Genomic DNA, 22,973 nt, shown 5'->3' on the forward strand with positions numbered 1-22,973 from the left:
TGCCTAATCCGGCTATAGTTAGCCTTCCCCCAATTTAGCACTCTGCCCGTAGGACAGCACTCATCCTTGTCCATTACTATCCGAAAGTTAACAGAGTTGTGGTTACTATTTGCCACATGTTCCCCTACCGAAACTTTGACGACCTGACCGGGCTCATTTCCCAGAACTAGGTCCAGTATAGCCCCCTCTCTAGTCGGGCTATCTACATACTGTTCCAAAGAACCTTCCAGTACGCATTTTACAAATTCCTCCCTGTCCGGACCTCCAGCTCTAAGCACTTTCCAGTCTGTGCCAGGGAAATTAAAGTCCCCCACTACAACAACCCTATTTTTTCTGCACCTATCCAGAATCTCCTGACATATCCTTTCCTCCACTTCCCGTGGGCTGTTGGGTGGTCTGTAGTACACCCCCAGCATAGTGACTGCACCCTTACTGTTTCTGAGTTCCACCCACAGCGACTCAGTACATGACCCCTCTAAGTTGTCTACCCTCTGCACCGCGGTAATATGCTCCTTAACTAATATCGCTACTCCCCCACCTTTTTTAGCCCCTCCTCTTTCTCGCCTAAAACACTTATACCCCGGAATATTCAGCTGCCAGTCCTGTCCTTCTTTTAACCCAGTTTCCGTCACCACAACCACATCCAAATTCCGCATAAGCATTAAGGCCCTAAGTTCGCCTGTTTTACCCGTTACGCTCCTCGCATTGAAGCAGATGCACTGCAGACCTCCAGGCCCACTCAGGTCATCCTCCTCCAGAGTGCTCCTCTTCTTAGCTAGCCTTGCCCTGGCCCCCAGCTCAACCCCAGCCTCAGTATTTACTGACCTACTGTTTTGTTCCCCACCCCCCTGCCACACTAGTTTAAATCCTGCCGAAACACTCTAGCAAAACTCCCAGCCAGGATATTTGCTCCCTTCCAGTTAAGGTGTAACCCATCCTTTCTGTACAGTTGCCATCCTGACTTGAAGATTTCCCAGTTATCTATGAATTTAAAAACCCTCCCTCTTGCACCAGTCCTTTAGCCATGCGTTCAACTGTAGAATCTCCCTGTTCCGAGCCTCACTTGCACTAGACACCGGGAGCAGTCCAGAGATTGCTACCCTGGAGGCCTTACTTTTTAGCCTAGCACCCAACTCCCTGACTTTCTCTCGTATGACCCCCCTGCTCATCATTTTCACCAATGTGTATAATCACATCCGTTTGACTACCTTCCATTTTAAATATGCTTCCTACCCTCTCGGAGACATCCAGTACCCCGGCACCAGGGAGGCAGACTACCATCCTGGATTCTCGTTCAGTCCCACAGAACCGCCTGTCCGTGCCTCTAACCATTGTGTCCCCCACAACTATCGCTCTCCTAAACCCAGAAGGGGAAAGAAGTTCCCTTTCGGACCCCTGAGCCTGTCTCCGTGGAGGTGATCTGGTCCTCGTCGCTTACCCCTGGAGGGTCATCCCCCTCCACAGAATCCAAAACAATATACCTATTTTGGAGGGGGACAACCACAGGGGATCCCTCCACAGACTGCTCACTCCCTTCCCTTCTCCCATCTGTTGCCCATCCCTTTCTCTTATGGGAGACTGCCACTGGGGTACTTTCTGGCATGTCACCCTTCTGACTATTACCCCTCCTAACTGTGACCCACGTGTCTTCCTTCCGAGACCCTGGTGTCACTACCTGACTATAACTTTTATCTATTAATCTCTCATTTTCCCTAACTAAACTGAGTTCATCGAGCCTCAGCTCCAGCTCCCTTACACGATCCTTCAGGAGTTGCAGTTCCACACATCTGGCACAGATATGGACTTCCAGGAGGCAAGTTGTCTCCAGGAACTCCCACATGCCACACCGAATGCAGTATACTGGCCTCCCACTCATACCAGCCATGTCCTTTTTAGTTTTTGGGAGATAAAACAAAAAAGGGGGTGTAACAGAAGAAAAACAAACAACCTGAAAGGTGTTTTTAAAATGCATTGTTGATCATTTTCACCTTCTATTCTGCAATAATTTTCACATCTTTTTTATTGTTTTGCAGCAGGAAAGGGAAAGGAACTAAAAGTGAGCAGAGATTCCCGATAAAGTATGAAAATTAGGACACTGACCATTAGCCTTATCACAAAGGAAACTGCATGCTTGATCTGTAGAGATAAAAAGAAACAGCTGTAAATATTGGAAGTCAGAAAAGTAAAATCGCTCAGTCTCTCGCTTGTTTTTAGTTCTCATGACAGTGATGCTAACCAGTAGTTGAAAACATTAGTTTAAAACGTAGTTTAAAAATTCACTTCCTGACATAGTCAGAACTCATGTGGAAGAGCAGAGGGTTAAAACTGCAAGGTTAGCAGCAGAAATGGCAGATGATTATCAATTAATTCATAAATCAAAGTTTGGTTCGCAACATCAGTTTCGGTCTGTGAGGGATACAAACTGGGGAAAATAAATCCTCAGGTGGTCAAGGTAAAGGCGACCGTGTGGGAGATAATAAAGATTTTACTCAGGTTTAAAAGGAAATGCAGGAATGTGGAAGAGAAATGAAAAGCCTCAGAGGTTTTCACTGTAATAAATTAGGCCATGCAAAGTTGCAGTGTTGGTGGTTTAAGAAAAGCACTGGAAAGACTGACGTGGTCAAAGGGGATAAGCCAATGGGGCTTGTTAAAGTGAAAAGGGAAATACCAGTTGAAGCGAAAGAGGTGCAAAAGAATATACAGCCTGGTCAGGGGTTGATTGCTAAGAAGGTGCCAGATCTCTTTAAAGAATTTACATGTGTGGATAAAGTTTACTCATGTGTACCAGGAGTAGGTAGAGAAGTCAAAAGTTTAAGAGAAACGGGAGCAAGTCAATCTTTGATAGCAAGAGATGAGGAGTTATGGAGTTTGGAAGGAGTATTGCCAAAAAAGGTGGCAATATGTTGAATTCAGGGTGAGAAGAGTAGTGTTTGATTATATAAGGTGAGGTTGGAGAGTCCAGTGAAGAGTGGTGAAGTGGTAGAAGGAGTAATAGAGAAATTATCTTTTCCAGGAAAAAAGTTTATCTTACTTAACGATATAGCTGGATCACAGGTGGGAGTGATGCCTACTGTTGTTGAAAAGCCAGTGGAAAATCAAACAACTGAGTTGTTGAAGAACACATATCCTGGGATTTTTCCTGATTGTGTAGTAACAAGATCGCAAAGTCACAGGTTAGGACAGGAGGAGGAATCAAAGAGTGAAGATAAGGAAGTTGAAGTTCAATTATTAGAAATGATTTTTGATCAGATGATTGAAAAAGAACAAGAACAGATGGAGGATGGAGTGGATATTTTTGGTTCAGGAAGTTGGCAGAGTTAGAACTATAGATAGAATCATAGAAACACTACAGTGCAGAAAGAGGCCACCTGGCCCATTGAGTCTGCACTGACCACAATCCCACCCAGGCCCTACCCCAACATCCCGACACATTTACCCACCAATCCCTCTAACCTATGCATCTCAGGCCACTAAGGGGCAATTTTTTAGCATGGCCAGTCAACCTAACCTGCGCATCTTTGGACTGTGGGAGGAAACCGGAGCACCCGAAGGAAACCCACGCAGACACGAGGAGAATGTGCAAACTCCACACAGACAGTGACCCAAGCCGGGAATCGAACCCAGGTCCCTGGAGCTGTGAAGCAGCAGTGCTAACCACTGTGCTACCGTGCCGCCCTACAACAGAAGGATCAAGAAATAAAACAGTAATATTTGAAAGCATGCACAGAAGAGGAATCTGAGTATATACCAGAATGTTATTACTTAAAAGTGATGTCTTAATGAGGAAATGGAGACCGTACATATTCAGGCGGATGAACAGTGGGCAGAAGTTCATCAAGTGGAATTGCCGGTAGGGTATAGAAAGGAGGTGTTGCGAGTAGCACATGAGGTACCAATAGGAAGTCACTTGGGACTAAAGAAAACTGAAAAAACTTTTTTATTGACCTGGACTGTATAAATATGGAGTAAAATTTTGTTGGTCATGTCACACACGTGAGTACACAGGGAAACCTCAAGCGGTGAGAAAACCTTAATATCCATTCTAGCATTTGAGGAACCATTTTCAAGGGTCTTAATCCCTAAAATGAAGAGTGGGAATCAATGGGCCGGATTTCACCATTTTCATTCTAAGTGCTGAATCTGGGCGCAATTCAGACCCAACTTGTAAATCTGTTCTTAGACGCCCTTATGCACACTCAGCCTGAAAAAAAATCGTGAGTCCCATTCGCGCTGTGGGCGGGGCTTAGTGCGTGTGAAACGATCGGAGCTCTGAACTGCACATGCGCAGCGAGAAAAAAATTTGAAAAGCGCACCTGTGTCAAATCACTCCCGGGCCGCAGAAAGCGGAGAAAGCGGCTCGGGAGCAAAAAGCGGGAGCGATGGTCCCCACACACATAACTGTCCCCCTTATCCACCCACCCCCCCCACTATCCAGATCGATCACGAACCCCTGCCCCCTTCCCCCCCCACCAATCGCCCACAGAGTGGCACCCCCCACCCGTCCCTCCCCCACCAGAGATCCATCTGGCCTCCCCCCCACAGAAAATGATCTGGCCTCACTCCCCCACTCCCCAGAGAATGATCTGGCCTCACTCCCGCCCCCCCCCTCACCTCCCCAGAGAATGATCTGGCCTCACTCCCGCCCCCCCTCACCTCCCCAGAGAATGATCTGGCCTCACTCCCGCCCCCCCTCACCTCCCCAGAGAATGATCTGGCCTCACTCCCGCCCCCCCTCACCTCCCCAGAGAATGATCTGGCCTCACTCCCGCCCCCCCTCACCTCCCCAGAGAATGATCTGGCCTCACTCCCGCCCCCCCTCACCTCCCCAGAGAATGATCTGGCCTCACTCTTGGCCCCCTGCCCTTCCAGAGAATGATCTGGCCTCACACCCCCCCACCCCCCACCCCCAGAAGTACATCTGACCCACCTCCCCCCCCCAACCAGACAACGATCTGCCCTCCTCCCCCCCCCAACCAGACAACGATTTGCCCTCCTCCCCCCCCCAACCAGACAACGATCTGCCCTCCTCCCCCCCCCAACCAGACAACGATTTGCCCTCCTCCCCCCCCCAACCAGACAACGATCTGCCCTCCTCCCCCCCCCCAACCAGACAACGATCTGCCCTCCTCCCCCCCCCAACCAGACAACGATCTGCCCTCCTCCCCCCCCAACCAGACAACGATCTGCCCTCCTCCCCCCCCCAACCAGACAACGATTTGCCCTCCTCCCCCCCCCAACCAGACAACGATCTGCCCTCCTCCCCCCTCCAACCAGACAACGATCTGCCCTCCTCCCCCCCCCAACCAGACAACGATCTGCCCTCCTCCCCCCCCCAACCAGACAACGATCTGCCCTCCTCCCCCACCAACCAGACAACGATCTGCCCTCCTCCCCCCCCCAACCAGACAACGATTTGCCCTCCTCCCCCCTCCAACCAGACAACGATCGGCCCTACCTCCCCCCTCCACCAGAGAATGATCTGACCCACCACCCTCCGCCCTCCACCACCGATCTGAGTCAGAGAGCCGATGGAAGCTCTGAACTCACCTCTTCAGCAGCTGGAGCCCCCGAATCAGACTTTTATTCAGCATGTTCAATTTTGGCATGATTCCGGATTGGCGAATGTGGTGGTAAAGGGGGAAATGCTAATAAAGTTGGGCGGGCAGTTCATAATTCAATTTAAACTTAATTCAATTTACTCAGTTAATGGTAGGGCGTTGGGGAGAGTTACAGAACAAAGATCTAGGGGGACATGTTCATAGCTCCTTGAAAGTGGAGTCACAGGTGGACAGAGTGGTGAAGAAGGCATTCGGCATGCTTAGTTTCATTGGTCAGAACATTGAATACAGGAGTTGGGACGTCTTGTTGAAGTTGTACAAAACATTGGTAAGGCCACACTTGGAATACTGTGTGCAGCTGGAAAGTCAATATCTTTCCCCAAAGATAGGGAAGTCTAAAACTAGAGGGCATAGGTTTAAGCTGAGAGGGGAGAGATACAAAAGTGTCCAGAGGGGCAATTTTTTCACACAGAGGGTGGTGAGTGTCTGGAACAAGCTGCCAGAGGTAGTAGTGGAGGCGGGTACAATTTTATCTTTTAAAAAGCATTTAGATAATGACATGAGTACGATGGGTATAGAGGGATATGGGCCAAATGTGGGCAATTGGGATTAGCTTAGGGGTTTTAAAAAAAAAATAAGGGCGGCATGGACAAGTTGGGCCGAAGGGCCTGTTTCCATACTGTAAACCTCTATAACTCTATGACTCTAAATGCATGTAAATGCATTTAAATCGCCGTTGCGCCCATTTCGGGCGAGAATCGGATCGCGGCCATTCCCGGGTCTCGATAAAGTGGCCATCTGCGCGGACGCGGGCGCGGGCGCGGATCACGTTAATGGCCTCACACCTGACTTTATCACGTTTTTGCGCCCAAAAGCGGGCACGATGCAATAGTAAAATCAGGTTCAATCTCTATTGACCATAATGGATGTGTCTCCCAGGTTTCCAGAGGCCATTCCAGTATGCAATATTACAGCTGAAAGGATTGTAGAAGTTACTTAATTTTTTTACTAGATATGGACTACCCACAGAAATACAATCAGATCAAGGAACAAATTTACATCAAAGTTATTGAAGAATGTTATGGACAGCTTGGGAGTAAAGCAATTTTAATCAACTGCATACTATCCAGAAGTGTTAGAGTGGTGGCATTTACCTTTAAATACAATGTTGAGGGCTTATTGTCAAGATTATCTGGAGGATTGGGATAAAGGAATTCCATTTGAACTCTTTGCAATTGGGGATGCAGCTAACGAGTCAACCAAATTCAGTCCATTTGAATTGATTTTTGGCCATGAGGTAAGAGGACAACTTAAATTGATTAAGGAGAATTGGAGAGTCAGCGTTCTGAGACTACATTATTGGATTATGTGTCAAATTTTAGGGAAAGGTTGAATAGAGCAGGCTAATTGGCTAGGCAACATTTAAACGTGACATCATGTGATGACACAGGAAGCAGATAAGAAATCAAATATTCGTAGTTTTGCCAGTGGGGGTGAACCTTTAAAAGCAAGGTTTCATGGTCCTTATCAAATTGAAAGGAAACTGAGTGAGATGAATTATTTGATAAGTATGCCAGATAGAAGGAAAACTCACAGAGTGTGTCACGTGAATGTGCCTAAAAAATATTTTGATAGGGACAGGAATTATTTAGTTACCTTCCAGAGGAAAACCAAATTTACTCAAAAGAGAGTTATTAATATCACATGTGGGAATAAGTAGGGAAGTACTAAAATGGTTGTACATGATGTCGATGTTTGAAATGCTGTTCCAATTAAATAACATCCTTGCAGACATAGCCTTTTCAAGTTGCCACAGGTTCAGAAAGAGAAGCTGATGTTTACTCGATCTGAGATGCAGCAGCCGAAAGTCTCGATCAATCACACAAAACTGGTAGAAGTGGAGAAGGAGAACCCGTTACTGGACAATAATGTGACTAAAGAAATTGAGCAGATGTGGAGACAGATACAAGACAAGTTGACTGTTTTGGAACCTGTTACCGAGTTGTTCAAATTGCCTGAATGTAAATTGCAGGACTGTGAAAACAGCTCATTACGCAAAGAGAAGTGTTGATAAATCAACAATTGTGTGTGATCTCAAAAAGGAGTTTGAGGAGAGGAAGTATTGGACTACTGTGGATCAAAGGAAAAGACAAATGAGGCTGTTTGCCAAAACTGTACCATCATCTGAAATGAACTGCTGTCATGATGAATCCGCACAGTTTGGGCGGACATGGATGTCCAGTGAAAGAGTGCTGTTCCCAGCTGGTTTTCAAATACATTACAATGGTTTTCATATCACCATAACTGCCACAGTGATTTTTGGAACCACGGTTGAAATGGATTCTGACACCAAGGAAGACAATCTGCTGTGTGTCTTTGCTGAACAGTGTACAGAAAGTGACAGTGCAGTTCCAGAGCAAACAAAGGAGTCAAATTCCTTAGCAGAGGAGGAGCTAGGGCCAATTGACAAGAAAGGAGACAGAGATTAAAATGACCTTTCTCAACGGCCCTGACTATACACGTGTACAGTTATACCCTGCTGATCCTGCCTAGTTCTCTGAGGCCATTACCAAAGCTAATTTATCATTGTTACAGACAAAAGTGAGCTCGAATTTGGAATCAAAGCAGGATTAAGGATTGAAGGAGAGTCTTGGAGAAAAGCAGTTTGTCACAAATGTGATGAAAGAAGGAATGTTTGATGGTGGCAGACAAGAACTTAAATGGACTATATTACTGTTATGTTTGCATGTTTTGATTTTGTAAAATGTATGGATACATGTAGTGTACTAATAGTGTGAAACTGAAAGGGTTTGAAAAAGGGAGCCATTTTTGATTATTGATGGTTAATTTTATTCTCAAGGGGGAGGTGTGATGCTACTGTACCTTTAAGAAATGTATTTTTAAAAATCATATTCTCTTCAGTTTGTAAGCAGCTTAGTTTGTTTTTATTGTGGCACCGATTGCCTGCTTAGATGTCCTTTTGTTCTGCTTAAATTGTTTAAATGGGGTTTTGTTTATTTTTACTCTGGGCCGAATGCACTTTCTGGGAGTTTACAACCTTTTAAAATGTTGTGGGAAGATTGATTGACAGATCAAAGTCACGTGGACCCTTACCAGAGGAATCCAAGGATTCCTCTTCAGTTTGAGTTGGGAGCTGTGTGGAATCCAGACTGAAAGGCAGTTGTATTTCTGTGCCTCTGTCCCTGTTATTAGAAATTCTGCTGTATTGGAAGAAGGTTTTCTTGCATCTCTCTCTGGAGTGAAAATTCTGCTGTCGGTGGTTTGCTAACTGGTAATTAGAGGCAAGTATTCCCTCTGTCTCTTGCAGCGGTTTGCTGCCTAAACACTAGAGTCCAGCAGTGGCATTATCTCTACCTCGAGGTCTGCTGGAAGTTATAAAGCTGGGAAGTCACAGCTTCAATTCTCCAACCAAGGAACTAAGTTTCAGCATCGCGTGTGCATTTTTATTTTCTGTGCTAAACCTGTGGCAGGTGCATGTTTATAAGGAGGTTTTGTTGTATTGGAACAGTGCATTTCGTCATTAAGATAAAAACAATATCATGTTTTTTTATTCTTGCGTGTAATTGGTAAAAACTGTTGCTAATTTTCTTTCTCTGTGTTAACTACATTCTGAAATAAACTTTGTTTGATTAAAGCTTCCCAGTGGGTCATTTGAATCATACCTGAAGTGAAACATCATGCGGGTGATTTGCCCAAAAAAGTTCTAAGCATTGAATTCGTGTGAAAACTGGAGTAAATCATGTTGTTTTTATCAGTGGGAGTTCAGAGAAGAATCACCCACACTCTGTGCACTGCAGAGTGCCTCAGCGTGAATCATGTGAAAAATCAGTGGGCAAGGCCTATTCCCGCTGGAGAGGTCAGCAGCATAGCACTGAGTGGGCCACTGCGCATGCACTGATCTGTCAGAGTGGAGATCGGCGCATGCTCAGTGGCTTCTGTCTACCAGCCTCCTGTTCGCTGGCCAGGTCCGTGATCACTGCATCGCTGGTCCCCCCACAGCTTGATTGCAGGTTCCCCAAGCATGCCCGGGATTAGCCTCGACCCCCCGCCTGACCGCAGTCCCTTTGTCCCATCCACATCCTCACATCCCCATTCCCATCGGCAGTCCCTCCCTCTATCCCTGCAGCCCTGACCCCGCCAGCAGGCTGACCAACACCCCGTCCCCGCATCCTGATGGCCAGCCCACCCACTGACCTCCCTTCCCTTGTCACTCAGCCGAAATGCAGAGTGCCATCAGGACCCCCCACCCCCACAGATCATCCCCATCAGGCCTTGCCCCCATCAGGCCTTGCCCCCATCAGGCACTGTCCGCATCAGGCCCTGCCCCCATCAGGCCCTGCCCCCATCAGGGCCTGCCCCCATCAGGCACTGCCCCCATCAGGCACTGCCCCCAACAGGCCCTGCCCGATGGAGACTGCCAAGGTGCCCTCTGCGCATTGGCAATTTGCCCCTTGCGTGTTGCCAGGGAGACCAGGCTGGAAGTGCCAAGGTGCCAATTCCCAGGGGACATTCCACCCCCCGCTGACTGACCCTCTGAGGGGCCCCACTTGACTCCTCTTCACTCCAACAGGGCCGGGTCACTCGCTCCCCGAAAGTGGGGTGCTATAGTAATCTCGGCTGGAGTGAAATACTCGTGGCGTGGGGGGACAGGCTAGTGGGCCCGGAGACTTCTGTCCTGGGCCCGCTAATACCATTTAAAACAGATGCAGATGAAGGGCTGCATATATAATGCAGCTCCGTGCCTATTCCTGGTGCGGAGCTGACGGCACCAGGAAATGCTCTCGGGGCTGGACCGCACTAATCCGGCGCTCCCTAAATCTCCTGGCTCGCTGCAGTACAAAATCAGCGCAGCGGGATGAGAGAATCGCCGCCACCCCCCCACATGTTTAACCAAGCCAAACTCAAACTGATAAACTTAAGGTCCAGGCTGACTTCATCAAATACCTTGGAGTGTCTGACCTGGATTATAACAGCAGAATATGGGGGTGATTCTCCCACCCTGCCCCGTTAATTTTCTAGCTCAGTGGGGTGGGAGAATCTTGCTGCGGGGAATGTGCAGGATTCACGCAGACGTTCCCACCGTGCGGCACCTCCCAGCACCGGATTTCCAGCGCCATCAGATCCATGCTGGAAACCGGCGGGATCTCAGGTAAATTTAAATCTTTATTTATTTACATTTAATTTTAATGTAATTGGTGGGCCCGGGACTGAATTCTCTGGGCCTGTTTGCCTCTCCCACACCGACAGAGTATATCACTCTCACAGGGGTTACACTAGCTCCCCACGTTCGGGGGGCTGGTGGCGGAGTGGTGCCCCCTAGGCATGGGCATCTTGGCAATGCCAGCCTGTGCCCCGGCACTGCCCAAGTGGCAAAGTGCCAATGCTCAGAGAGCACCTTGACACTGTTCATCGGTTATGGGGCCCCACGGGACATTTTGAGGGCGGGGCCTCACGGTACAGGGTCTCGGGGCAATTTTAGGGAGTGAAGGTCCCACTGCAACTTTGCGTTGGAATCGATGGGGGCAGGAGGGAGGCCGGAGATTGGGGCAGGAGGGAGGCCGGAGATTGGGGCAGGAGGGAGGCCGGAGATTGGGGCAGGAGGGAGGCCGGAGATTGGGGCAGGAGGGAGGCCGGAGATTGGGGCAGGAGGGAGGCTGGAGATTGGGGCAGGAGGGAGGCCGGAGATTGGGGCAGGAGGGAGGCCGGAGATTGGGGCAGGAGGGAGGCCGGAGATTGGGGCAGGAGGGAGGCCGGAGATTGGGGCAGGAGGGAGGCCGGAGATTGGGGCAGGAGGGAGGCCGGAGATTGGGGCAGGAGGGAGGCCGGAGATTGGGGCAGGAGGGAGGCCGGAGATTGGGGCAGGAGGGAGGCCGGAGATTGGGGCGGGCTGGGGAGCTGCCTGCACTGCAGGGGTTGGGGTGGCTGGAGATGGGGACGGCCTAGGACGCGGGGTAGAATGGTCAGGGGGGTCACAATCGGGACATGGAGGGGTTGGAGAGTCAGTACTCCAGGGCTGGCCAGTGATCGAGCTAGCCAGCAATTGGGAAGCTGACAGTGTGGGGTCACTGCACATGTGCAGAGGCCCCTCGGTTTCAGCCTCCTGGGCGGGAGTAGGCCCCGCCCCTTAAATTTAATGTCATTCACGCTGGCGACCTCTGCATTGCACAGAGTGTGGGAGATTCTAGTCTGAACTCCCACTGCGAAAAACAGCGTGAACTACTCCAGTTTTCTCACGATTCCAACACTTCCGCCCAATGTGTGAGATGTTTCCACTTCATCAAGGGGATGTTTGGTGAACTCTGCCATTTGCTTGGTGAACCACAGCCTCAGGATTGGGTGAGGCATTGCCAGTGGCCAAGAAGTGACAATGAACGTTTCTGTGAGTTAACATTCAGTAAAAGTGCTGAAGAGTTGCAAATGTTGTAAGTTTGAGATTGGTGCTGAAAGTGTGAAATAAAGGGAAGGTTGTTAAGGGAATTTGAGTCGGCTCCTGTCCTTGGTTTGTCACATTAAACTAGAATGCTTGGGAAGAGTTTAAATTAGTAGCCAAATAATAAGCAAGAGGAGGAAGAGCCAATGCCGATGCAGAGAGAAAACCCAGAGACGGGGACATAAACGTTCCCTCTCTGACCGGTCTGCTGGTGGTCAGCTCATCCAGTGCACTCAAACTCAGTTCCCCATGCCCCAATAGTTCCATTCCTTACCATCCCACCATTACTGATCACTGTGTTCTCTTGGTCACAATGCTGAAACAAAAGCCACCACAGAACAAATATTCCAAACTAAATTTCCAATATTCTGTACCAAACCTAACAAATTACACTTGTAAATTCCTTGAGTGCCTGCCTTGTGGTCCCTTTGCTTGTCCTAGGGCTCCGATGTAGTTCTAACCTAATGGCTGCAGGATGTTGAAAGAAGGCTGCTGCTGAATAGTGGGAAATATAGCAGGTGGCTTTGGAAGATGACTTGGAGTTGCCCAGGCCTAAAAGACCTCGCTTTGGACTGCACCACCTCAATATTGGCAGCAGCTACCTGAGCTGCCAGCTTGACTGGAAGCAATCAGGGTATTGGTGGAGTGGCACTGGTAGTCAGAACATCACCCTTTGTTCAATCATAGCATTCTTACCTCTGAATCAGAAGCTTGTGTGTTCAAACCTCACAACAAAGACTAAAACAATCAAACTCGGCTGACATTTCAATGACAGACTGAGGGAAGGATGCAGATGCTGTCCTTCATTTGAGAAATTAATCAGAGATTAAGATAAAAGATTTGTTTGCTCTAATTGAGCATGAGCAGAAGAATGATCATGGCCAACATTTATCCCAAATTCAACATATCTAAATTAAAACAGACAGGCCAATCATTTGACTAACTGCGAATAAGGGATATTTCCTCTCCAAAAACTGGATTTAACAGTGACTAAACATCAAAAATATTTCAATCTCTGTCATGTACTTTTGGAAATCCTGAGGTTAAGAAAGGTGTTTTTAAAATGCATTGTTGATCATTTTCACCTTCGATTCTGCAATAATTGTCACATCTTTTTTTTTGCTTTGCAGCATGTGGTGAACCATCATTGGTTCCCACTAGATAGTACTGAGCCAGGGTCTGGCCAGTACTACAAGTATGTATATATGTTGCTGTTGGGGTTAGGGATGGGTTGTTCTACTTGTTGCTGTTGGGGTTAGGGTTGGGCTGTTACACCTGTATTATAGTTATTATGGTACATCCCAGTCGGGCTCCGCCTCCTGGGAGAGGTATAAAGGTCACTGCTCTGTCTGGGACCCCTCAGTCTGGGATCGTGTATATAATTAGTAGCTTCGTTGTAACAGCAAATAAAAGCCTTTATTTCCTGAGCATCTCAAGCCTCGTGTGTGATAACGCGCATCACAGCAGGAAAGGTGTTGAAGGGAGATTGAAAGAATAGGTTTAGAGGGAACAATATCCTTGGTTTAGGAGCCTGTATAACAATTTATGTTCAAAGGTACCAGTATAGCAATTTATATTGGTAGGAATAAATAGTATATAATAAATATGTATGAATCCACCATTATATGATCACAAAGGGCATGCATGAAAACTCCACCATGTTAACAGGAGCTCAGGATCGCAAAACGACACAAGATGGATGCCAGCTTTTAGCCACATTCCTGAACACCATCAGCTGGCTTGAGCATAAGCTTGTGTACAATAGCTAACAGACACTGGTGACTGGTACCGGTCTATGATCTGAGGTCTCAGATGTAAACAAGACACAGAGGATTAGGGGGGATTAGGGAGGACAGTCATGGAAGATGATAAGGAGGCCCACTGGACAAGGAGTATTGTACACTCAAGAACTCCAGATGGGAAAAAGAAAGATCATATTGATGAGGTGCCATGAGTTGTGTCCATGAGACCAAGAGCTGATCATGCACAAGCCCACCTTACGTAATGCTTATTTCATTGGATATGCGACTAATGTATGTAATCTGTAATCAATATGATTGGACAAGGTCCAGCCGTGATGGTCTGTGTAGATGTTTGAAAAATGTATAAGAATGGATATTTTTCCTTTGTTCATTGGAGAGAGGCACTGGGCTTTAACAGAAGCCATCTCCCCGCCGGCGCAAATAAACCGCTTGATGCGAGGACCAACCCTGAGTGTTGAGTGATTTCTCTGAAACTCTCTCCCACGAACAAAAGGTAAAGGAACTAAAAGTGAGCAGAGATTCCTGATAAAGTTTGAAAGTTAGGACACTGACCGTCATCAGCTCTGTTGCATGCTTGACCTGCAGAGATAAAAAGAAACAGCTGTAAATATTGGAAGTCAGAAAAATAAAATCGCTCAGTCTCTCCCTTGATTTTAGTTCTCATGACAGTGATGCTAACCGATAGTTGAAAACATTAGTTTAAAACGTAGTTTAAAAATTCACTTCCTGACACAGTCAGAACTCATGTGGAAGAGCAGAGGGTTAAAACTGCAAGGTTAGCAGCAGAAATGGCAGATGATTATCAATTAATTCATAAATCAAAGTTTGGCTTGCAACATCAGTTTCAGCCTGTGAGGGATACAAACTAGGGAAAATAAGTCCTCAGGTGGTCAAGGTAAAGGAGACCTTGTGGAAGATAATAACGACTTTACTCAGGTTTAAAAAGAAATGCAGGAATGTGGAAGGGAAATGAAAAGCCTCAGATGTTTTCACTGTAATAAATTAGGCCATGCAAAGTTGCAGTGTTGGTGGTTTAAGAAAAGCACTGGGAACACTGACGTGGTAAAAGGGGATAAGCCAATGGGGCTTGTTAAAGTGATAAAGGAAAGACCAGTTGAAGCGAAAGAGGTACAAAAGAATGTACAGCCTGGTCAGGAGTTGTTTGATAAGAAGGTGCCAGATCTCTTTAAAGAATTTACATGCGTGGATAAAGTTTACTCATGTGTACGAGGGGTAATTAGAGAAGTCTACATTTCAAGAGAAACGGGAGCAAGTCAATCGTTGATAGCAAGAGATGAGGAGTTATGGAGTTTGGAAGGAGTATTACCAAAAAAGATGGCAATGTGTGGAATTCAGGGTGAGAAGAGTAGTGTTTGATTATATAAGGTGAGGTTGGAGAGTCCAGTGAAGAGTGGTGAAGTGGTATAAGGAGCAATAGAGAAATGATCTTTTCCAGAAATAAAGTTTATCTTACTTAACGATATAGCTGGATCACAGGTGGGAGTGATGCCTACTGTTGTTGAAAAGCCAGTGGAAAATCAAACAACTGAGTTGTTGAAGAACACATAGCCTGGGATTGTTCCTGATTGTGTAGTAACAAGATCGCAGAGTCACAGGTTAAGACAGGAGGAGGAATCAAAGAGTGAAGATAAGGAAGTTGAAGTTCAATTATTAGAAATGATTTTTGATCAGATGATTGAAAAAGAACTAGAAGAGGTGGATGATGAGGTGGATATCTTTGGTTCAGGAAGTTGGCAGAGTTACAACAGAAGGATCTAGAAATAAAACAGTTGTATCAGAAAGCATACACAGAAGAGGAATCTGAGTGTATACCAGAATGTTATTACTTAAAAGTGATGTCTTAATGAGGAAAAGAGACCGTACATATTCAGGCAGATGAACAGTGGGCAGAAGTTCATCAAGTGGAATTGCCGGTAGGGGGTATAGAAAGGAGATGTTGTGAGTAGCACATGAGGTACCAATCGGAAGTCACTTGGGACTAAAGAAAACTGAAAAAAGCATTTTTATTGGCCGGCACTGCATAAATCTACAGTTAAATTTTGTTGGTCATGTCACACACATGAGTACACAGGGAAACCTCAAGCGATGAGAAAACCTTAATATCCATTCTAGCATTTGAGGCACCATTTTCAAGGGTCTTAATCCCTAAAATAAAGAGTGGGAATCAATATCTATTGACCATAATGGATGTGTCTACTAGGTTTCCAGAGGCCATTCCATGATGCAATATTACAGCTGAAAGGATTGTAGAGGAGTTACTTAATTTTCTTACGAGATATGGACTACCCACAGAAATACAATCAGATCAAGGATCAAATTTACATCAAAGTTATTCAAGAAGGTTGTGGACAGCTTGGGAGTAAAGCAATTTAAATCAACTGCATACCATCCAGAATTGCAGGGCACGTTAGAGCAGTGGCATTAACCGTTAAAGACAATGTTGAGGGCTTATTGCCAAGATTATCTGGAGGATTGAGATAAAGGAATTCCATTTGAACTCATTGCAATTGGGGATGCAACTAACGAGTCAACCAAATTCAGTCCATTTGAATTGATTTTTGGCCATGAGGTAAGAGGACAACTTAAATTGATTAAGGAGAATTGGAGAGTCAGCGTTCTGAGACTACATTGTTGGATTATGTGTCAAATTTTAGGGAAAGGTTGAATAGAGCAGGTGAATTGGCTAGACAACATTTAAACGCGACATGTGATGACACAGGAAGCAAAAATGAAATCGAATATTCGTAGTTTGCCAGTGAACTTTTAAAAACAAGGTTTCATGGTCCTTATCAAATTGAAAGGAAATTGAGTGAGGTGAATTATTTGATAAGTATGCCAGATAGAAGGAAAGCTCACAGAGTGTGTCACGTGAATGTGCCTAAAAAATATTTTGATAGGGACGGGAATGTTTGAGTTACCTTTCAGAGGAAAACCAAATTTATTTGAAAGAGTTATTAATATCACATGTGGGAATAAGTTGGGAAGTTCTAAAATGGTTATACATGATGTAGATGTGGGAAATGCTGTTCCAATTAAATAACACCCTTGCAGACATAGCCTTTTCAAGTTGGCACAGGTTCAGAAAGAGAAGCTGATGTTTACTCGATCTGAGATGCAGCAGCCGAAAGTCTCGATCAATCACACAAAACTGGTAGAATTGGAGAAGGAGAACCCGTTACTGGACAATAATGTGACTAAAGAAATTGAGCAGATGTGGAGACAGACACAAGACAAGTTGACTGTTTTGGAACCTGTTACCGAGTTGTTCAAATTGCCTGAATGTAAATTGCAGGACTGTGAAAACAGCTCCTTACGCAAAGAGAAGTGTTGATAAATCAACAATTGTGTGTGATCTCAAAAAGGAGTTTGAGGAGAGGAAGTATTGGACTACTGTGGATCAAAGGAAAAGACAAATGAGACTGTTTGCCAAAACTGTACCATCATCTGAAATGAACTGCTGTCATGATGAATCCGCACAGTCTGGACAGAGATAGATGTCCAGTGAAACAGTGCTGTTCACAACTGGTGTTCAAATAAGTTACGATGGTTTTCACATCACCGGAACTGCAACAGTGATTTTTGGAACCACGGTTGAAATGGATTCTGACACCAAGGAAGACAATCTGCTGTGTGTCTTTGCTGAACAGTGTACAGAAAGTGACAGTGCAGATCCAGAGCAAACAAAGGAGTCAAATTGCTTGGCAGAGGAGGAGCTAGGGCGAATTGACAAGAAAGGAGACAGAGATTAAAATGACCTTTCTCAATGGCCCTGACTATACACGTGTACAGTTATACCCTGCTGATCCTGCCTAGTTCTCTGAGGCCATTACCAGAGCTAATTTATCATTGTTACAGACAAAAGTGAGCTCGAATTTGGAATCAAAGCAGGATTAAGGATTGAAGGAGAGTCTTGGAGAAAAGCAGTTTGTCACAAATGTGATGAAAGAAGGAATGTTTGATGGTGGCAGACAAGAACTTAAATGGACTATATTACTGTTATGTTTGTATGTTTTGATTTTGTAAAATGTATGGATACATGTAGTGTACTAATAGTGTGAAACTGAAAGGGTTTGAAAAATGAAGCCACTTTTGATTATTGATGGTTCATTTTTTTCTCAAGGGGGAGGTGTGATGCTACTGTACCTTTAAGAAATGTATTTTTAAAAATCAAATTCTCTTCGGTTTGTAAGCAGCTTAGTTTTTTTTTTATTGTGGCACCGATTGCCTGCTTAGATGTCCTTTTGTTCTGCTTAATTTGTTTAAATGGGGTTTTGTTTATTTTTACTCTGGGCCGAATGCACTTTCTGGGAGTTTACAACCTTTTAAAATGTTGTGGGAAGATTGATTGACAGATCAAAGTCACGTGGACCCTTACCAGAGGAATCCAAGGATTCCTCTTCAGTTTGAGTTGGGAGCTGTGTGGAATCCAGACTGAAAGGCAGTTGTATTTCTGTGCCTCTGTCCCTGTTATTAGAAATTCTGCTGTATTAGAAGAAGGTTTTCTTGCATCTCTCTCTGGAGTGAAAATTCTGCTGTCAGTGGTTTGCTAACTGGTAATTAGAGGCAAGTATTCCCTCTGTCTCTTGCAGCGGTTTGCTGGCTAAACACTAGAGTTCAGCAGTGGCATTATCTCTACCTCGAGGTCTGCTGGAAGTTATAAAGCTGGGAAGTCACAGCTTCAATTCTCCAACCAAGGAACTAAGTTTCAGCATCGCGTGTTCATTTTTATTTTCTGTGCTAAACCTGTGACAGGTGCATGTTTATAAGGAGGTTTTGTTGTATTGGAACAGTGCATTTAGTCATTCAGATATATACAATAACATGTTTTTTTATTCTTGTGTGTAATTGTAAAAACTGTTGCTAATTTTCTTTCTCTGTGTTAACTACATTCTGAAATAAACTTTGTTTGATTAAAGCTTCCTAGTGGGTCATTTGAATCATACCTGAAGTGAAACATCATGCGGGTGATTTGTCCAAAAAAATTCTAAGCATTGAATTCGTGTGAAAACTGGAGTAAATCACATTGTTTTTTATCAGTGGGAGTTCAGAGAAGAATCACCCACACTCTGTGCACTGCAGAGTGCCTCAGCGTGAATCACGTGAAAAATCAGTGGGCAAGGCCCATTCCCGCTGGAGAGGTCAGCAGCATAGCACTGAGTGGGCCACTGCGCATGCACTGATCTGTCAGAGTGGAGATCGGCGCATGCTCAGTGGCTTCTGACTACCAGCCTCCTGTTCGCTGGCCAGGTCCGTGATCACTGCATCGCTGGTCCCCCCACAGCCTGATTGCTGGCCCCCAAAGCATGCCCGGACTTTGCCTCGACCACCTCCCTCCCCGCAGTCCCTTTCTCCCACCTACATCCTCACATCCCCATTCCCATCGGCAGCCTCTCCCCCTATCCCTGCAGCCCTGACCCCGCCAGCAGGCCGAACCCCCCCACACCTCCCCACTGCCCCTCCCGACCAATGGCCAGCCCAAATCACTGACCTCCCTTCCCTTGTCACTCAGCCCAAATGCAGAGTGCCATCGGGACCCCCCACCCGCACAGATCGTCCCCATCAGGCCTTGCCCCCATCAGCCCGTGCCCCCATCAGCCCGTGCCCCCAACAGGCCCTGCCCCCAACAGGCCTTGCCCCATGCTGATGGAGACTGGCAAGGTGCCCTCGGCGCATTGGCAATTTGCCCCTTGCGTGTTGCCAGGGAGACCAGGCTGGCAGTGCCAACATGCCATTGCCCAGGGGACATTCCACCCCCAGCTGACTGACCCTCTGAGGGGCCCCACTTGACTCCTCTTCACTCCAACAGGGCCGGGTCACTCGCTCCCCGAAAGTGGGGTGCTATAGTAATCTCGGCTGGAGTGAAATACTCGTGGTGTGGGGGGACAGGCTAGTGGGCCCGGAGACTTCTGTCCTGGGCCCGCGAATACCATTTAAAACAGATGCAGATGAAGGGCTGCATATACAATGCAGCTCCGTGCCTATTCCTGGTGTGGAGCTGACGGCACCAGGAAATGCTCTCGGGGCTGGACCGCACTAATCCGGCGCTCCCTAAATCTCCTGGCTCGCTGCAGTACAAAATCAGCGCAGCGGGATGAGAGAATCGCCCCCCACGCCCCCACATGTTTAACCGAGCCAAACTCAAACTGATAAACTTAAGGTCCAGGCTGACTTCATCAAATACCTTGGAGTTTCTGACCTGGATTATAACAGCAGAATATGGGGGTGATTCTCCCACCCTGCCCCGTTAATTTTCCAGCTCAGTGGGGTGGGAGAATCTTGCGCCGGGGAATGCGCAGGATTCACACAGGCGTTCCCACCGTGCGGCACCTCCCAGCACCGGATTACCAGCGCCATCAGATCCATGCTGGAAACCGGTGGGATCTCAGGTAAATTTAAATCTTTATTTATTTACATCTAATTTTAATGTAATTGGTGGGCCCGGGACTGAATTCTCTGATCCTGTTTGCCTCTCCCACACCGACAGAGTATGTCACTCTCACAGGGGTTACACTAGCTCCCCACTTTCGGGGGGCTAATGGCGGAGTGGTGTCTCCTAGGCATGGGCGCCATGGCAATGCCAGACTGTGCCACCGAAGTGCCAATGCTCATCGGTCATGGGGCCCCATGGGGCATTTTAGGGACGGGACCTCATGGTACAGGGTCTCGGGGCAATTTTAGGGAGTGAAGGTCCCACTGCAACTTTGCGTTGGAATCGATGGGGGCAGGAGGGAGGCCGGAGATTGGGGCAGAAGGGAGGCCAGAGATTGGGGCAGGCTGGGGGGGCCGGTGGGCGGGGGGGGCTGCCTGCACTGCAGGGGTTGGGATGGCTGGAGATGGGGTTGGCCTGGGAAGGGGGGAGTAGAATGGTCAGGGGGGTCACAATCGGGACATGGAATGGTTGGGGGTTCAGCACTGCGGGTGTCCTTGGCTGGCCAGTGATCGAGCTAGCCAGCAATTGGGAGGCTGACGGTGTGGGGTCACTGCACATGTGCAGAGGCCCCTAGGTTTCAGCCTCCTGGGCGGGAGTAGGCCCCGGCCCTTAAATTTAATGATATTCACGCTGGCGGCTTCTGCAGTGCACAGAGTGTGGGAGATTCTAGTCTGAACTCCCACTGCGAAAAACAGCGTGAATTACGCCAGTTTTCTCACGATTTCAACACTTCCGCCCAATGTGTGAGATGTTTCCACTTCATCAAGGGGATGTTTGGTGAACTCTGCCATTTGCTTGGTGAACCACAGCCTCAGGATTGGGTGAGGCATTGCCAGTGGCCAAGAAGTGACAATGAACATTTCTGTGAGTTAACATTCAGTAAAAGAGCTGAAGAGTTGCAAATGTTGTAAGTTTGAGATTGGTGCTGAAAGTGTGAAATAAAGGGAAGGTTGTTAAGGGAATTTGAGTCGGCTCCTGTCCTTGGTTTGTCACATTAAACTAGAATGCTTGGGAAGTGGTTAAATTAGTAGCCAAATAATAAGCAAGAGGAGGAAGAGCCAATGCCGATGCGGAGAGAACACCAGAGATGGGGACATAAACGTTCCCTCTCTGACCGGTCTGCTGGTGGTCAGCTCATCCAGTGCACTCAAACTCAGTTCCCCATGCCCCAATAGTTCCATTCCTTACCATCCCACCATTACTGATCACTGTGTTCTCTTGGTCACAATGCTGAAACAAAAGCCACCACAGAACAAATATTCCAAACTAAATTTCCAATATTCTGCACCAAACCTAACAAATTACACTTGTAAATTCCTTGAGTGCCTGCCTTGTGGTCCCTTTGCTTGTCCTAGGGCTCCGATGCAGTTCTAACCTAATGGCTGCAGGATGTTGAAAGAAGGCTGCTGCTGAATAGTGGGAAATATAGCAGGTGGCTTTGGAAGATGACTTGGAGTTGCCCAGGCCTAAAAGACCTCGCTTTGGACTGCACCACCTCAATATTGGCAGCAGCTATCTGAGCTGCCAGGTTGATTGGAAGCAATCAGGGTATTGGTGGAGTGGCACTGGTAGTCAGAACATCACCCTTTGTTCAATCATAGCATTCTTACCTCTGAATCAGAAGCTTCATAGAAATCATAGAAATCATAGAAACCCTACAGTACAGAAAGAGGCCATTCGGCCCATCGAGTCTGCACCGACCACAATCCCACCCAGGCCCTACCCCCATATCCCTACATATTTACCCACTAATCCCTCCATCCTACACATCTCAGGACACTAAGGGGCAATTTAGCATGGCCAATCAACCTAACCCGCACATCTTTGGACTGTGGGAGGAAACCGGAGCACCCAGAGGAAACCCACGCAGACACGAGGAGAATGTGCAAACTCCACACAGACAGTGACCCAAGCCGGGAATCGAACCCAGGTCCCTGGAGCTGTGAAGCAGCAGTGCTAACCACTGTGCTACCGTGTCGCCCCGACGAAGCTTGTGGGTTCAAACCTCACAACAAAGACTAAAACAATCAAACTTGGCTGACATTTCAATGACAGACTGAGGGAAGGATGCAGATACTGTCCTTCATTTGAGAAATTAACCAGACGTCTTGACCACCCTCAGAGGATAAGATAAAAGATTTGTTAGCTCTAATTGAGCATGAGCAGAAGAATGATCTTGGCCAACATTTATCCCACATTCAACATATCTAAATTAAAACAGACAGGCCAATCATTCGACTGACTGCGAATAAGGGATATTTCCTCTCCAAAAACTGGATTTAACAGTGACTAAACATCAAAAATATTTCAATCTCTGTCATGTACTTTTGGAAATCCTGAGGTTATGAAAGGTGTTTTTAAAATGCATTGTTGATCATTTTCACCTTCGATTCTGCAATAATTGTCACATTTCTTTGTTGTTTTGCAGCAGGAAAGGGAAAGGAACTAAAAGTGAGCAGAGATTCCCGATAAAGTATGAAAATTAGGACACTAACCATGAAACGTTTTACAAATGTCCTCGAAATTGTCATCTGTAGAGATAAAAAGAAACAGCTGTAAATATTGGAATTCAGAAAAATAAAATCGCTCAGTCTCTCGCTTGTTTTTAGTTCTCATGACAGTGATGCTAACCAATAGTTGAAAACATTAGTTTAAAACGTAGTTTAAAAATTCACTTCCTGACACAGTCAGAACTCATGTGGAAGAGCAGAGGGTTAAAACTGCAAGGTTAGCAGCAGAAATGGCAGATG

The 22,973-nt window shown here is 46.7% G+C and overlaps 1 protein-coding gene across 2 annotated transcripts in view; it reads right to left on the minus strand.

Moving 5' to 3' along the window:
- Nucleotides 1-22,973, minus strand: part of LOC144492290 (adhesion G-protein coupled receptor G2-like) — a 138,638-nt gene that overhangs the window by 57,108 nt on the left and 58,557 nt on the right. The window contains exons 7-9 of one of the 2 annotated variants that reach the window (XM_078210280.1): nt 22,719-22,754; nt 14,325-14,351; nt 2,101-2,136 (exon numbers count right to left, since the gene is read on the minus strand). In XM_078210280.1, the coding sequence (XP_078066406.1) occupies nt 2,101-2,136; nt 14,325-14,351; nt 22,719-22,754 (99 nt within the window). The remainder of the gene's footprint in view (nt 1-2,100; nt 2,137-14,324; nt 14,352-22,718; nt 22,755-22,973) is intronic. The other variant, XM_078210281.1, reaches the window with a different exon arrangement.

This window comes from Mustelus asterias, chromosome 4 (genome assembly GCF_964213995.1).
Source record: "Mustelus asterias chromosome 4, sMusAst1.hap1.1, whole genome shotgun sequence".
NCBI lineage: Eukaryota > Metazoa > Chordata > Chondrichthyes > Carcharhiniformes > Triakidae > Mustelus > Mustelus asterias.